Here is a 16,676-nt window from a genome sequence, read left to right as displayed (position 1 = left end):
TTTATGTATCCCCTCCATTTAAATTTGTTTTTTCAATTTTAATTTTAATTAAGTAGTTTCCAAAAACAATGTTTTTATGTTTTCAACGTATCCAAAATTTAAATTTACAATTTCTTTTTTCCAAATTCATTGGATACTTAAATCAAATATGAATAAGATTGTTGTTTTGATTAGATAACTTGTTTGGGTGGATAAAAGTTTCAAAACTTACCCATCTTCTGAAGAATAATAGTTTCTGATTCACCATTTTTTACAAAAATAAAAAGAAAGAAGAAAAAAAGAAAAAAGAAAAGAAAAGAAAACTAATATGATTTTATGATTTGTTTACAATTATAAAACCTTAATATTTGTTAATTATTCCATCATTTGTATACAAAAGTCAAGCATAGAGCTGCTACATTTCATTTCTCTAATTTCAACTTCAACCCAATTGCTTGTTTTAGCAATTACATCATTTTTCATCACAATATTAGGATAAAAGAAATATAATTAAATCAAATAATTAGAATCTTAGTTGACTAACAAGTTTTAAACAAATCAATAATTTTTCTCAATATAAATTATTCTTTGGATTTGGATCTATCTATTATTTTTTTCAATGGAAATATTTCTAAACAAAGTTTTTCTAAATACAATAAAATTTTGAAAACTAATTTATAGAAAATCAACCGGATCGATCGTAACTTGTAAGCCTATTACATATGTATATTTCTATCGATATCTATTTATTTTCATGGGTTCAAGGGTGATCATATATAAAATCTAGAAACCTAAACAAAAGATACTAAGGTAAACACTTTAGTATAAACACTTTAGAAACACTTTAGTATAGGAGGGAGGTTCTCCTCGCTTTATGCTATTTATATATATATAAAGATTATATAATCTAATTCCTTTAGACACAAATACAAGCTTTACTCTTTATAAATTTTTCAACTGAAATGTAAAACTTGGTTAATAAAAATCTCTGAATCCAACGCTACATGATATCTCATATAGAAATGATGATTTTTCTATTGAACTAATCTTTTGATTTTTATAAATTTGTTAGGAGTAACATACTAAGTAATATGAAAATGTTAAAATTTTATAATAAGGAGAGAAAAAATAAAATTAAAACTAAAAAAGGAAAAGGAATTAGAGATTGACGTAAAGAAGGAATAAATAATTGGGGAAACAGAGAGCATAAACTTTTCTTAGAATGCATTCCCACTTCGCTTTTATTCTCTTTAATTTTGTTTTCAAATCCATTAACAAATTTGACAAGAAATAGCAAAAGAAAAAAAATGGCCGACCTCCATGGAAGCAGAAGCCAACTGCCGCTCCTCCAGCAGCACAAAGAGAAGCATTTCACCGCCGGCGACATCGTCCGCGACATAATCATCGGCGTCTCCGACGGTCTAACCGTCCCCTTCGCTCTTGCCGCCGGTCTATCCGGTGCGAATGCTTCCTCTTCCATCGTTCTCACAGCCGGAATCGCGGAGGTGGCGGCGGGCGCCATCTCCATGGGACTCGGCGGGTACGGATCTCTACGAATCTGAATCTAAACTCAGTCTTTGATTGATTGAAGCGATTTGTAGGGCAGTGGAGGGATATTATGAAATTGAATTTTAAAAGAAATGTTTGTGAAAAATGAGCAGATATTTAGCGGCGAAAAGCGAAGCGGATCAGTACAAGAAGGAGCTGAGGAGAGAAGAGGAGGAAATCGTTTTAGTTCCTGATACTGGTTCCATTTCTTCCTTCTTCTTCCATTTTTTTCATTTTTCCATTTCCCCTTGAGAAAAACCAAAGAGAGCATTTTGTTTGAACACAATGTAATGGGCCGATGAATTTGGGCCCTCATACCCACGCCTCAATTTTTCAGTTGGGCTTATGGTGTATTGTACTTTAGAAATGATTTTATTTTACTTCGAAAACTATACTATAAATCAATAAATGAGGCAATTATTAAATTATAAATTAAATAAACTCACCTCAATTTCATACTTAATTGTTTTACTTTTTTCCATGTTTTCTAAATATTTCGTGTGTTCTCTAATAAGTTTTTGTTATGTTGTTACTTTTTTACAATGTTTTGAAAGATGTATCCGAGTTTTTGAATTAAACAAATAAGATTTTATAAATTGGATTTTGTTTTTAACTTTTCACTAAGAATTCAAATCTTGCTTCAAGAAAGGTGAGATCTATATATTCTGAAAATTGAAAAAACAAATATAAATTTCAATGATAGAGAATAGAAAATAAAAGAGCTAAAGTTGAAAATATTTTTCTAGTTTTTTAAAATTTGGGCTGGATTTCAAAAACTTAAAACCAAACAATTATCCATATATAGTTTCATGAATTTGACCCAAAAAAGAAGAAGAAAAAATCATCAACCTTTCATTCTCTTTATATAATACAATACCACCATATGTCTAGAAATAACCTATCTTCGTAGTGTAATGATTAATTGAAATTTGAATCTGCACATATAGAATGAAAAATTAAAATAGAGTATTTTGGAATGTAATAATGCAGAAGCTGCAGAAGTGGGAGATATATTGGAGCAATATGGAATAGAACCACATGAATATGGTCCTGTTGTTAATTCTCTAAGGAAAAACCCTCAAGCTTGGCTTCATTTCATGATGAGGTATCTTACTTCTTCTTCTTCTACTACTACTTTTTTCTTTTTCTTCTTTTATATATATTTCAAAATAAATTTTCAAACAAAAAACAAAAGTAAAAAGAGAAGAAAGTATGGGTCAAATTTATTTTTATTATTATAGGTTTGAGCTAGGATTGGAAAAGCCAGAGCCAAAAAGAGCCATACAAAGTGCCCTAACCATTGCCATCTCCTACATATTGGGAGGGTTAGTACCCTTAATTCCGTACATGTTTTTCCCCAAAGCCTCAGAGGCTGTTCTTGCATCTGTTGCCTTAACTTTGGTAGCACTCTTAGTTTTTGGCTATGCCAAGGGTTACTTCACCGGCAACAAACCCTTCACCAGCGCCGTGCAAACCGCCCTCATCGGAGCCATTGCATCAGCGGCCGCCTATGGCATGGCCAAGGCCATCCAACCACGTCAACCCTAGCTAATTATAAATAATGGTTCTTCATATATGTTACTCTACCATAAAGTAATTTAATTTACATATTCAACTATTGTGTATACACACACACACACATATATATATATAAATAAGAGCTCATAACTTATGAAGCTTTTGTATGTGTCTTGTATCTATGCTAACAATATTTTCTCTCTAGATCACAATTTGTATCAGCATCCAAATGCACAATAATAATTATGTGTTGTTATGGTGATGTACATCTTTTTTCTTTCTTCTTCCGGTTAAGTTCATGGTTGACTTCAAATGATTTTTTTTTTATACAAAATACAAAAGGATAATTTGTATAATTTAATACATTAATTGAAACTTCTAAATTTCCATAATGAATCCATTTAGATTCTTAATTAATATTATTTTTTAAATAAAAATTTTCAATAAATCAATTCTAAGTATCCATTTTGTTAATCTAACAATTTAAAAAAAAGATATATATATCGATGACATTCAAAAGATAAGAGTCTAAATTGATATGATACACTAATAAATTTTAAGAATTGGTTCAATGAAAAATAATTATAATTGTCATGCGATGTTTGTAAACAAAATTTATATCCTTGAAAGCACTAAGAGCTTCAATTAGAGTGATTAATTATTAGTTCAAAGTTTTTAATTGATACAACTTTATGTAACCACCGATCTGTTATTCCAATTACCATAAACAATAAAAGTTAAGTTTGAAATCGAAAAACAGAATGGAAGTAAGGTTGAAGTGTTTATTCATGTGAGTAAGGAAAGTAAAACCTGATAGGAACTTCATTTGTTACACATTTATGGTCTCATTTGAGTACACAACTTTGAAAACATAGCCTCAATGGAACATAATAAATAAATGGAAAATCCATAAAACTATTTGGTTTAATAAACAAAAGTCCGAACTATGGCTTTGGCTTAAACAAATTTCAATATACAATTAATCATTAATTAGAAGAGAACAAATGTGCAAAGGTGTTGAGAAATTTTACAAAGTAATTACTCCGCCAGTCGGATTTGTGGAATATCAAATAAATGCAATTATGGCACTAACACACTTTGACTAAGTTTGACCCAATTTGAAGAACGTAAGATTTGAGATTTCCATCCACATTTTCCAAATATTTTCCTTTACTGTTCCAAATTTTCCATTTAATTTTCCTACCCCAACGGTCACCAACAGATTCATAAAAGGAATTAAATTCCTACATCTTCATTTCACTCCCATAAACAAATTACTCACAAATCATCACTTCATTCAATTCTCTATACTCTGTTTCAATTTCCAATTTCCAATTTCCAATTTCACATTCACTTTCTGTGTTTACCAAATAATGGTGATGGAGACAACAGTTCATGGGCGCTTAAGAATCTGTCATCATCTTCGTGATTTAGACAATATTTACATACCTCGGAAAAGACGTGGATCTTCCTCCGGCGCCGGCAAGAAACAGCAATCCATTACTGAAACCGAACTCCCCTTGTCTATGGCGGAGGCTGCGTCTATTCTAATACAACTGGCAAACTCTGTTCCTGATGTTCAACGGCAAAAATTGAACAAAACACACAAGAGAAAAAACCCTCCGATACCGACGGAGGCATCAACGAGTAAGACTAAGAAACAGAGGAAGAAGAATGTAGACCAGAGTGAGATTCCGTCTATGCCGGTGACTATGAGAGATCGGATTCTAGAGATGGGTGGGTATGAAATAAGACTTGTAATTCAAAAACAACTTACTGATACCGATTTAAACAAAAACCATGGCCGTCTGTCGATGAACAAAAAACAACTGTCGTTCGATTTTGCAACAGAGGAAGAGAGTGAGTTACTGAGCGAACAAGAAAATAAGAACAAGAAGGGGATAAACGTAATGATATTGGACGATGTTCTTGAAGAAAGAATGCTTTGTTTGAAGAAGTGGAAAATTGGAAGTGGAGAAGTTTACTGTTTGATGACAAAATGGAATTTGATGGTTGAAAAAAGGGGATTCGAAAGTGGAGAAGAGATTCAAGTATGGAGCTTCAGAAAAGATGATGAATATGAAGCTCATCGTCTTTGCTTCGCGTTGGTTAAATTAGCAACTTGCTAATTAAACTCATGACCTTTATTTGATCTTAACAACATAAGAATGACTAATTTTGGAATTGGCTGAAGAATTAGGGTTTCTGAGTTCAGGTGTGAGGAAGGAAGAAGATGGAAAAATGTATTTCTTTAATTTCTTTTTTTTTTTATTATTATTGTTAAAAAATGCAAATTTAGTAAGAAAATGACACGTGGCGTTTTAGAAATTTTGGAGAATGAAATTTAAAGGCCCATTAGGCCATTTAGATGTAAAGAAATGGTTTAGTGAATTTAATTGGCAAATGTGAAAATTTTCCAAAAATTGCACCAAACCAAAATTGTATCATTTGCACATTATGCTTCTACTTCTTCTTCTAAACAAAATGTTATCTTCAAATCTCTACTTTACGTTAAAGGAATTTAAATATAGTGAAAAAAACAAAAATAACATTTTATCTCGAAAATAAATATCTTTTCTTCGTTGTATTTTATATTACAAAAATCCCTACATCATCATCGCCTTAAAATAATCACATCTCTACCTAATAAAACATATATAAAATATTTTTCTTTTACAAAAGAACCACATTTTTTTTTATATAAAATATAATTTATGTGGTAAAAAAATAGATACATCCAAACACAAAAATCGAAAAAAAAAAATATACTACTTATAACTAAAATTTACTTTATCATGTTCCATATCTATAAAACTTTTATTTCAACGGTAATTAATAAAAATAAAATAAAATAAACTTTTTTCTAAGGAGAAAAGAACACAGTTTGTAAAACATACACAATACAAAAGTTTCATTAATAAAGTTTGTATTTTTATCATCCACTTTAAAAATGTTTTAAGATTGGCCCAGCTTTGTTAATTACAATAGATTTATTCTCTGGTATGGCACATTAAATAATTTCGATTCCACTAAATATATAAAGTTGGAGACTTTTGTATCTTAATGTTACAAAACTAATTCAATAATAAATTAAAATTTTTAGATTTCAACATACTCTTGATTTTAATTTTCATTACTCGCTGTCTGTTATTTAATGTTAAAAGTTAAATTAGTTGTTGTTACTTTTCCACCGCTTTTGATAATTTAAAATTTTCACTATCATAATTATTTTAATTTCCTTATGTTTAAAATTATTAGAACAAATCCAGAATGAATATAAGGTAATGTCTTAGGTCTTAGATTTAGAATTCGAATTTGACATACAATTGGCCTAATATTCTAGTGTAACATTTGCATCTTAACAACGTATGCCACCAACACAGAGTTTTTCAACGTGTTTCATTTTCTCTCACCTTAATTTTAGAAGATGTCAAATAAGTCCAAGTCTTATTGGGCATACAATTGAAAGCCAAAGAACTTATTAGATGAGAAATGAAAATTATTGTAGGGATCTATTACACAATTTAATTTTATGAAAGTTAAAAGACCCGATTTAGACAAAATTGTGAATTAAACTATTATCAAAGTTTAAACATCTATTCGACCAAAAACGTCTAATTGTAGATTAGTCCTTAGGACCAAAATAACAAGAACTAATAATTTAGATATCAAGATGCTCTTTGTTTTGCTATCAACAATAAAAGGAGCAAAGATATTTGAACATCTAATCTCTCTTGTTGAATGCACATATAAACAAGTTAAGTTTTGTTAAAATTGGCAAAAAAAAGAACATTTGGTAGCAGAATATGGTTATAACAAAACAAAAAAACTTCTCTTTTCATGAGTGAAGCTTATTTTCAAGAAAAAAAACAACCGATCTAATAAACCAAAAAATATTTTAACTTTTTACGTTAGATTTTCATATATAACAAACATCTCACAAAAGTAATTAAAATTCTAATTCACCTAATTAAATTGAAGTCGACCAAACTCAGTCTGCTTCTTCACTCTGTCCTCTAATTTAATTATTAGATTTTCTTCTATAGTTACTCTCAAATGTGAAAATTAGTGTGAACACATTTTTTTTCTATAGCAGACATTATTTTGTGTATTTCCCATTCCATTCTCTCTAACTTTGTCCTTACTCTTTCTTTCATAAAAAGATGACATGATATGGTCAAGATTAAAGAGCTTGTCTTTGTCTCAAACAGTAGTACATTTGGAAGTAATTCTTTGGCATCATATTACAATTTTCATTTATATCTCATTCCATATTAACAGAGAAGAATCACTTTTTATTAGATCCTAAATTTTATTCATAACAATTTTGGATCCTTATACGTCTAAAAGTGTTAAAATTGGAACTTCGAGTTTACAATATAGTTATAAAAATTGGGTTCATATGAAAAAAATTAAATTCTCAAAATCAATAATTAATATAATTTATATATTTATGTAAATTTGACGGTTCAATTTTAAAATTTGAATAGATTTATTTACTTAATTTTTAATTATTAAAGTTAAAGGTATAATTACAACTACATATAGTTTAGAATTCTTTTTTTTTTTTAAATAAATATAAGATATAAAAATAATAAAACAAGATATAAACTATGAATATCTTTAACTTGTTTTCATTAGTATCTATATCAACGTTAATATTTCATCGATAAAATTATTGAGACGTTAGCAATATAGAGTTTGGTCGAAATCCTAAAAAGAAGGAAGTAGGAAAGGGAAGAAAACACGATTACTTGAATTGGAAAAAGGAAAACTCTGTTGTTTGGTATATTATTTGTTAGTCACTTAAATTGGAATTTGTTAATGTTGGAGTCTACGATATTTGGCCTTTTGCTTTGGATCACTTGACTTGACTCTTCCCTTTTTCTAAGTTTATATTATAGCTTCTCTGGTTTCATATTGATCAACAAAAGCTTACATATCAATATAGTTAAGAAACTTAAAGCTGATCAATGACAAATATTTGGTATGTATTCACGGTATCAAAAAGTCCATGCAATTTTTAAATTCCCTTGCCCTTCATTCTACTCAAAAATATAGTACATACTTAATGAACACGTAATATATAAGTATGCTAGATGGATTATCGCAACAATTTTTTTTGATTTTATACGTTTAAATTTTTTAATAAGCTAATAGTTAATTTATAGCTTCTCCGATGACATTCTTGTTTCTCATTTTTTTTCCTTGTTTCTAATATTTTTTGTCTTGCGAGTCTTGAATTCTAAAATCTAGAAACATGAATATGTTTATAATTATTTATGTTTCTAAAAACTAAAACTAAAATTTGTTTGACAATTATTTCTCCTTTATGTTATTTTTCTTAATATTTTTTTCTCTCTTTTTAGATTAAGTATAATTTAATTGTGTAAAATAAAAAAAATATAGGTTATCAAAGATAAATATGAAAAATTAATAAAAAAAAATACTTATAAGTTTTAATTAATCAAACAAAGCTGAAATGGGTAGATTTTACTCTAAAGAAAGAAAGAAAGAAAGAAAGAAAGTATTAATGAAATTAGAGCAAATATCATGGAGAAGATTATGCTCAAATATCATGGAGGAGATTATGCTCAAATATCATGGAGGAGATTATGCTGTATTTAACACTATTATTCTTCCCTTATTTAACCTTAATTTTGTGTATAAATATACATGTATGCTGTAATATTTGATATGAGAAATACAGAAAAATCAATAAAGTTACATGGTATCAGAGCCCTAATCTGTTTGTCGCCGGAAAACTCTGTTTTGTCCTCCATTCAGCCGTCGACCCTTGCTCATCCTCCATTCAGTTCTCAGCCTCAGCCTCTGTTCCAGATCTTAGATCTCTGCCTCAGCCTCTGATTCGTTCGCCTCAACCATTACTCGCCCGCCTCAGCCATTGTTCGGCGAGGACTAGTTTTGTAGACGAAACTGATACAGATCTACAGATCTCTACGTCTACCTCTGTTCGTCTGCTACTCAAAGACATAAATACCCAGATCTCCATCTCTGTTCGTCCGCCATCGTCGACCGTTCCAGATCTCCTCCGATTCGTCAGCCCCTGTTCGTCCGCGAAGACCTTGCGATCTCTACCTCAATCTCTGTCTGTCCGTCCGCGAAGACCTATGAATTCACGTTGACACGAGCAGACACCCTCACGTTCAAGGTGTTACTCACGAACCCACTTTCTCTCCGTCACTTCTGGCGAGCCGTGGCGGTGAAACCCACGAGTCATTTCTTCGATTGGCTTCAAATTGTTGTACCCATATCGTTTAAGGTCCAGATCTGCCAAGTTCCACGTTTTTAGACACCCACTAGCCCACTAGCCCACTAGCCCACTAGCCCACTTGAAATCTGTGTTCCTGTATTCCTGTATACCACTTGAAATCAGCCGTGAGATTAATTCCGCCCCCTCTGTCCGACGAGATGGAGAAAAATGACGTAGCTCGCCCCATTAGCACCATCCTTGATGGCACAAACTATATTACCTGGGCCCACCAAATGAGGAGTTTTCTAATAGGTCGAAAATTATGGCGTATCGTCACGGGAGATATTACCAAACCTGTCAAACCTATTGTCCATGAAACCAGTGCAGAGGATATTCAGTACATTGAAAGACTTGAGGATTGGGACAGCAAAAATCACCAAATTATCACTTGGTTAGGTAATACTTCTATTCCAGCCATCCACACTCAGTTTGATGCCTTTGATAGTGCAAAAGAACTCTGGGATTTTCTATACACACGTTTTCAGTCTATAGGACTGGCTCATTATTATCAGCTGCACTCTACACTTGTTAGTCTCAATCAGGAAATGGGACAATCTGTGAATGAATATCTCGCCACCCTTCAGCCTATTTGGACTCAGTTGGATCAAGCAAAAATTAGCCCTGATCATATTCGTCTCATCAAAGTATTAATGGGTCTCCGACCAGAATATGAATCCGTTCGTGCTGCTCTGTTACATCGTAATCCTCTGCCATCTCTTGATGCTGCTGTTCAAGAAATCTTATTTGAGGAGAAAAGACTTGGCATTGTCTCCTCCCTGCACTCTGATGTCGCCCTTGCAACTACTCATCTCCGACAAGCTAATGAGACCATCTTCTGTAAGAATTGCAAACTTCATGGTCATAAGTTTGCTAACTGTCCTACTATTGAGTGCAGGTATTGTCACAAACGAGGTCATATTTTGGATAATTGTCCAACACGCCCACCCCGCCCTCCTGGTCATTCACACAAACCCAAATTTTCCCATAAAGCCGGTTCTTCATCTGTTGTTGCTGCTGCTACATCTGACATCACTGAACCTTCGAGTCTTCAGTTGACTGATCTTCATGATTTACTGAAACAGGTGATCTCTTCCCAATCTACTGCTCTTGCTGTCACCCCAGGTACCTCTTGGCTCCTTGACTCTGCCTGTTGTAATCACATGACTTCTGACATTTCCTTATTATCATCTCATATTCCTGTTCAATCACTTCCCCCGATCCACTCTGCTGATGGTAATTCCATGTCTATTTCCCACATTGGCACCGTTAATACACCCACCATCAAACTTTCCAACACCTATCATGTCCCAAATCTCACATTCAACCTAGCTTCTGTTGGTCAATTATGTGATCTCGGACTTACTATTATTTTTTCCTCTCATGGTTGTCAGGTTCAGGATTCTCAGACGGGACAAGTGATTGGTACGGGACGGAAGGTGGGTCGATTATTTGAGCTCACATCCCTACAACATTCTCCTGTGTTTCCAGCCATCTCTGCTCCCGTCACTGATAACACTCTATTTCAGTGGCATCTTCGTTTAGGTCATGCATCCTCTAATAAACTTCGTAGTTTAACTTCTACTGGTCTTTTAAACAATGTTTCTCAGTTTAATACTTTTGATTGTTTACATTGCAAAATGGCGAAACAACCTGCTTTGTCCTTTCCTAAATCTGCTTCTTTATGTGATAAACCTTTTGGCCTAATTCACTCTGATATTTGGGGACCTGCTCCATGTCCTACTGTTAATGGTTATCGATATTTTGTGTTATTTATTGATGATTATTCTCGATTCACTTGGATTTACTTTCTCAGAAATCGTTCCTCCTTATATCAAATATATGTTGATTTTGCAAATATGATTCAAACACAATTTTCTAGCAAAATCAAAATTCTTCGCACAGATAATGCAATGGAATATAAGGACTCTCGTTTTCTTTCCTTCCTTGCACAACAAGGCACTTTGATTCAACGCTCATGTCCTCACACTTCCCAGCAAAATGGACGAGCGGAACGCAAACACCGCCACATTTTAGACTCTGTTCGTGCCCAACTCCTTTCTGGATCCTGTCCTGAAAAATTTTGGGGAGAGGCTGCCCTCACCTCTGTTTATGTCATCAATCGCCTTCCATCTCAGGTCATACACAATATTTCCCCATTTGAACGACTATACGGTACTCCTCCAACTTACTCTCATCTCAAAGTCTTTGGGTGTGCATGCTTTGTGTTATTACATTCCCATGAACATACCAAACTGGAACCTCGTGCTCGTCTCTGTTGTTTCTTGGGTTATGGCACCGAACATAAAGGTTTTCGTTGTTGGGATCCTATCTCTCAACGATTACGTATTTCTCGCCATGTCACCTTTTGGGAACATCGTATGTTTTCTAGTCTTTCTTCATTTCATGCCTCTCTATCTAGTCCGCACTCATTCTTTACTGATCCTTCTACCCCTCTATTTCCCACTCCTGATTCACCATCCAACACTACATCTTGTCCCCCACTCACATCTGAGCTCACTGAATCGCACACTACCTCCGCACTCCCGGAACTCCCATCTGTCCCCTGTGAGGAACCTGAACATGCACCTGTCCGACGATCCACCCGGGTAAGAGAAACTCCTTCTCATCTCAAAGAGTACCATTGTTTTTCTACTATCATGTCTTTAGTTGAACCCTCCTCGTATAAGGAAGCCAGTACTAACCCTTTGTGGCAGCAAGCAATGGATAATGAACTTCAAGCCTTAGCCAAAACTCACACCTGGGATTATGTTGACCTACCTCCTGGTAAGAAACCTATTGGCTGTAAGTGGATTTTTAAAATAAAAACGCACTCTGATGGCTCTATTGAACGATACAAAGCACGTCTTGTTGCTAAAGGATATTCTCAGGAATATGGGATTGATTATGAAGAAACGTTTGCTCCAGTAGCTCGAATGACATCTGTCCGTAGTCTTCTAGCCATTGCAGCTGCAAAACAATGGCCCCTTCTTCAAATGGATGTTAAAAATGCGTTTCTAAATGGAACCCTATCTGAAGAAGTCTATATGAAACCACCACCTGGCACTACTCCACCACCACAGAAAGTATGCCTTCTTCGCCGTGCTCTCTACGGCCTCAAACAGGCTCCTCGAGCTTGGTTTGCAACCTTTAGTTCAACCATTACACAACTCGGGTTCACCTCCAGTTCTCATGATTCCGCCTTATTTACTCGTCAGACGCCTAATGGTATTGTTCTCCTTCTCTTATATGTGGATGACATGATTATTACAGGTGATGACCCTCGAGCCATATCTGATTTGCAATGTTACCTGGGTAAGCATTTTGAGATGAAGGACTTAGGAAATCTCAACTATTTTCTTGGTCTTGAGATCTCCTCATCATCTAGTGGCTACTATTTATCTCAAGCAAAATATGCGTCTGACCTCCTCAATCGATCTGGTATTACTGATTCTGCCACTTTCTCAACACCTCTGGATCCGAATGTGCGTCTCACTCCTTTTGATGGTGTTCTCCTTGAAGATCCCACGTTGTATAGGCAACTAGTTGGCAGCCTAATTTACCTAACTGTGACTCGTCCAGATATTGCGTATGCAGTTCATATTGTTAGTCAGTTCATGGCTGCCCCTCGTACAATTCACTTCACTGCCGTCCTTCGCATTCTTCGCTACATCAAAGGTACTTTGGGTCATGGTCTACAGTTCTCCTCCCAATCCTCCCTGGTTCTCTCTGGTTTCTCTGATGCTGATTGGGCGGGTGATCCTACTGATAGACGGTCTACCACTGGCTATTGCTTCTATCTAGGTAACGCTCTTATCTCCTGGCGAAGTAAGAAACAATCTGTTGTTTCCCGTTCCAGCACAGAGTCTGAATATCGTGCACTGGCTGATGCTACTTCAGAATTAATTTGGCTGCGTTGGCTTCTTACTGATATGGGGGCCCCACAGACATCACCCACTATTCTTCATTGTGATAATCACAGTGCTATTCAGATTGCACACAATGATGTATTCCATGAACGAACAAAGCATATTGAGAATGACTGTCACTTTGTTCGCCACCACCTACAGAGCAACACACTTCATCTCCAACCCATCTCTACCACCGATCAACCTGCGGATATATTCACCAAAGCTCTCCATTCTCCTCGTTTCACTCAGTTAATTCACAAACTCAAGGTGGTCTCGACACTCCCATCTTGAGTTTGAGGGAGGGTATTAATGAAATTAGAGCAAATATCATGGAGAAGATTATGCTCAAATATCATGGAGGAGATTATGCTCAAATATCATGGAGGAGATTATGCTGTATTTAACACTATTATTCTTCCCTTATTTAACCTTAATTTTGTGTATAAATATACATGTATGCTGTAATATTTGATATGAGAAATACAGAAAAATCAATAAAGTTACAGAAAGAAAGAAAAAAGAACAAAGGTGTATGAGATTAATTATTTATTAAAAGATAGAATTATTGATTTGAGAAAAGATAAATTTGTTGAGAGAAGACATACGTAAATGTATATATATATAGACAAACTCAACACGACAACTTAGGTTTCATTAATGGGACAATATGTGTGATTGCTACCTATCTCTCCTCTGCTCATTATTTAATTTTTATGTTTCCGATGTTTCACACAAGCTATATATTATTGGCATTTTCTAACCCTTTGAATTCCATCACAAGCTACTCAAATATTCACATTTGGCCACCTTCACTTTCACATTATAACTTTAAGAGTTCTTTTCTTTTTTTCTTTTTTCTTTTTTTTTTTTGGATAATGTTATTAATTGTGTGAAGTTTGACAAATGGAATTCAGTTTTATATAACTTATGATGTACTGTTGGGATAAATCATGAATGCATGTTAATAATCTCTTCTCAAACTATATTATTGGTTCAAGCTAATTTTTATCAAACTTATTTATTAATTAAACTTGTTTAATTTTTGAGTTATAAATGAAGTTTATTACACCTAAACAAACATACACACTATAGACGCTACTCTTAAAAGATGTAGAAAACATGTGATTATTGTTTAATTTTAACTATATGTGTTCTTTTTTCTTCATGTTTTTATTGTTTACAACAAGAAGATGTTATTTTGTTTTGGTGAAATTATAGACAATACTCTTGAACTTTATATTTTGTTTAGATAATAACCATATGAAAATTAAAAAAAATAAAGTTGCTTTAATACTCTCTAGGCTTAAAACTATTACAAGTGAATTATGGAATTTATGCATTATTCATACTTTCTTATTAATTTCACGCTTTTTCTCCTATTATATTCTTTTATTACTCTGATCATAGCCATACCATACTCCCCCTTTTTCATTCTTTCAATCTCTAAAATGGCTGCCCTTCAATTAAGGTTTTTATATAGGTAAACCAAAACAAAGAAGGAATCATTGAAGCCACCAAACTATATATATATATATATATATATATATATATATATATATATATATATATATATATATATATATATATATTAATTAATTAATTAATTAAAACTTAAATATCTTGATCACAAGTACTTTAGTACCTATATTTAGGTTTTACCTAATATACAAAAATAGAAACATGTGTTGAGAAGTTATGTCATACTTTTGAGGACAATTAGTTTAGAGGAAAGAAATCGAGAAAACATGTGAATTATCCAATTTATAGAGATGTCATTTTATTGATACTACTTGCAATTTCAAGTTAGTTTATTTGTTAGGGTCATGTTGAAGGTTTATATTGTGATATTACGTATTTAGCAATTTAACCCTTTTACGCCTTTGTTTTGACAGGTGATTTTACAACAAATTTAGGTTTTATGGACTCAAATTTTTGGTTCGGTGGTTGCGCTAGAAGATAATGGTCATTAAAACCTTTATTTACATTTTAGAATTAATTGTTAATAAATAATGTCATATATATATATATATATATATATATATAGAACACTTGTTTACGATGGATAATTAGCTTTAAATTAAAACTTATTCATGTGATTCTAATTCAGAACATTTACTTTTAAAGATGGGAGTCAATAAACTAAAATGAAAATTTGAGATCCACTTTAATTGTAGTAAGGCATACTCTAAAGTTTTCAATTTCATTATTTTATTTTAAGAATGTGTAGCTAAGAAGATATTACATTCATTCACCTAAACCCTAATCTAATGGTCAAGAACAACCTAGTGCTACTTTTAATCTTTACTACCACATTTATAATGTTACATAAAGTGTATTTCCTATGTACAAACATGATACAAATTTATGTAAAATTTTTGTTTGATACCACATTTTTTATGTTTCATATGCATTTTAAAAAATGTTTAAAACCTTTCATAAAGGTATTTTTCTAGTCCAAAATTTGAGATCTAGTTTTCCATTTAATCCTTATGTTTTAAGGTGTGTCATACTTTCGAAGATTGTTTGGAGGTCGTCCAACTTGAAGTTGGTAGAGTGAGCTCCTCCATATTTTGGACTCCAAATATTAAGTAATTGCAATTGGTAGTAATCTTAAAAATAATAATTAAATGTATGACAATTACTTTTAAAAATATCTAAATATAGTTTATCAGTGATAGATTGTATTATATCTGATAGAATCCTATAGTCTATAGTTGATAGACTCCTACCAATGATATCGTTTATCGTAATATTTAAACTTAGAATTGTCTACAACAATGCTATTTGAAATTCTTTTTTTCCTTATAAAATTTGATATCTTTATTTGTTACAAGGTTTTTACTATTTCTTACCCGTCCTCCCTTCCTCCATCATTGTTGACTATTTTTTACTCATATTCATATACCCACATCCAAACTATTGATTTTCCCCTACACCCAATAAAGGGAGGTTGGAGAGAAATTTCAAGAAAAAGAGTAGTTAGTTTCCCTCAAATTATTGACAAAAATTTGACTTAATTTAAAAGAAAGATATATTTTCTATCATGCATATTTGAATAATTTATAGCATGTTTCCATTATATGGTATATCTTTGTAAACTTTGAAACTTGTTACTATATATATATATATTTGAAAAATATAATAGGTAACTTATGCAAACCTGATCAATTCCTACACATTTTGTTTTCTTTAATTGGACTAACTTAAATGATAGTTACCATTTTTTCTTTAGAATACAATTGATAACCAACCAAAAACAACTTTATTTTAATTCTCATAAGATTGTTTCTTTAGTATTTATACTTTTAATCGTCTAAATTTTGGTTTTGTACTTTTAATAAATTTTACATTTATTAACTCTATATTTGTTTATCTTTGATATTATATTAACATTTTTGTTTAAATTTTGAAAGACATGGTGCATCTAACTCAATGTTCTCTCTCTTTTG

At 32.6% G+C, this 16,676-nt stretch overlaps 1 protein-coding gene and 1 long non-coding RNA gene across 3 annotated transcripts; one reads left to right on the top strand and one right to left on the bottom strand.

The window, feature by feature from the left end:
- The first annotated feature begins 842 nt into the window (after window positions 1-842).
- Window positions 843-3,325, top strand: LOC103504483 (vacuolar iron transporter 1-like). The gene is made up of 4 exons (XM_008468829.3): window positions 843-1,519; window positions 1,641-1,726; window positions 2,518-2,632; window positions 2,769-3,325. The coding sequence occupies exons 1-4, from the start codon at window positions 1,287-1,289 to the stop codon at window positions 3,073-3,075; spliced, it is 741 nt and encodes a 246-aa protein (XP_008467051.1). The 5' UTR covers window positions 843-1,286; the 3' UTR covers window positions 3,076-3,325.
- Window positions 2,741-5,305, bottom strand: LOC127151056 (uncharacterized). 2 transcript variants are annotated; one of them, XR_007823786.1, is made up of 3 exons: window positions 4,823-5,305; window positions 4,495-4,617; window positions 2,741-3,075 (listed from the first exon to the last, which is right to left on the bottom strand). It is a non-coding gene; the product is annotated as an uncharacterized LOC127151056 (long non-coding RNA). The 2 variants fall into 2 exon arrangements; XR_007823787.1 differs by having other exon boundaries at window positions 2,741-3,071; window positions 4,823-5,304.
- Window positions 5,306-16,676: the final 11,371 nt, after the last annotated feature.

Source organism: Cucumis melo, chromosome 9 (assembly GCF_025177605.1).
Source record: "Cucumis melo cultivar AY chromosome 9, USDA_Cmelo_AY_1.0, whole genome shotgun sequence".
Classification (NCBI taxonomy): domain Eukaryota; kingdom Viridiplantae; phylum Streptophyta; class Magnoliopsida; order Cucurbitales; family Cucurbitaceae; genus Cucumis; species Cucumis melo.
This window is presented reverse-complemented; position numbering and strand designations above follow the sequence as displayed.

Bases quoted from the DNA above. Each gene is read 5' to 3' on its own strand.
- LOC103504483 (XM_008468829.3), top strand. From the start codon at position 1,287: ATGGCCGACCTCCATGGAAGCAGAAGCCAACTGCCGCTCCTCCAGCAG. The intron at 1,727-2,517 runs GTTCCATTTCTT...GTAATAATGCAG, and splicing joins CGTTTTAGTTCCTGATACTG to AAGCTGCAGAAGTGGGAGAT. The intron at 2,633-2,768 runs GTATCTTACTTC...TTATTATTATAG, and splicing joins TGGCTTCATTTCATGATGAG to GTTTGAGCTAGGATTGGAAA.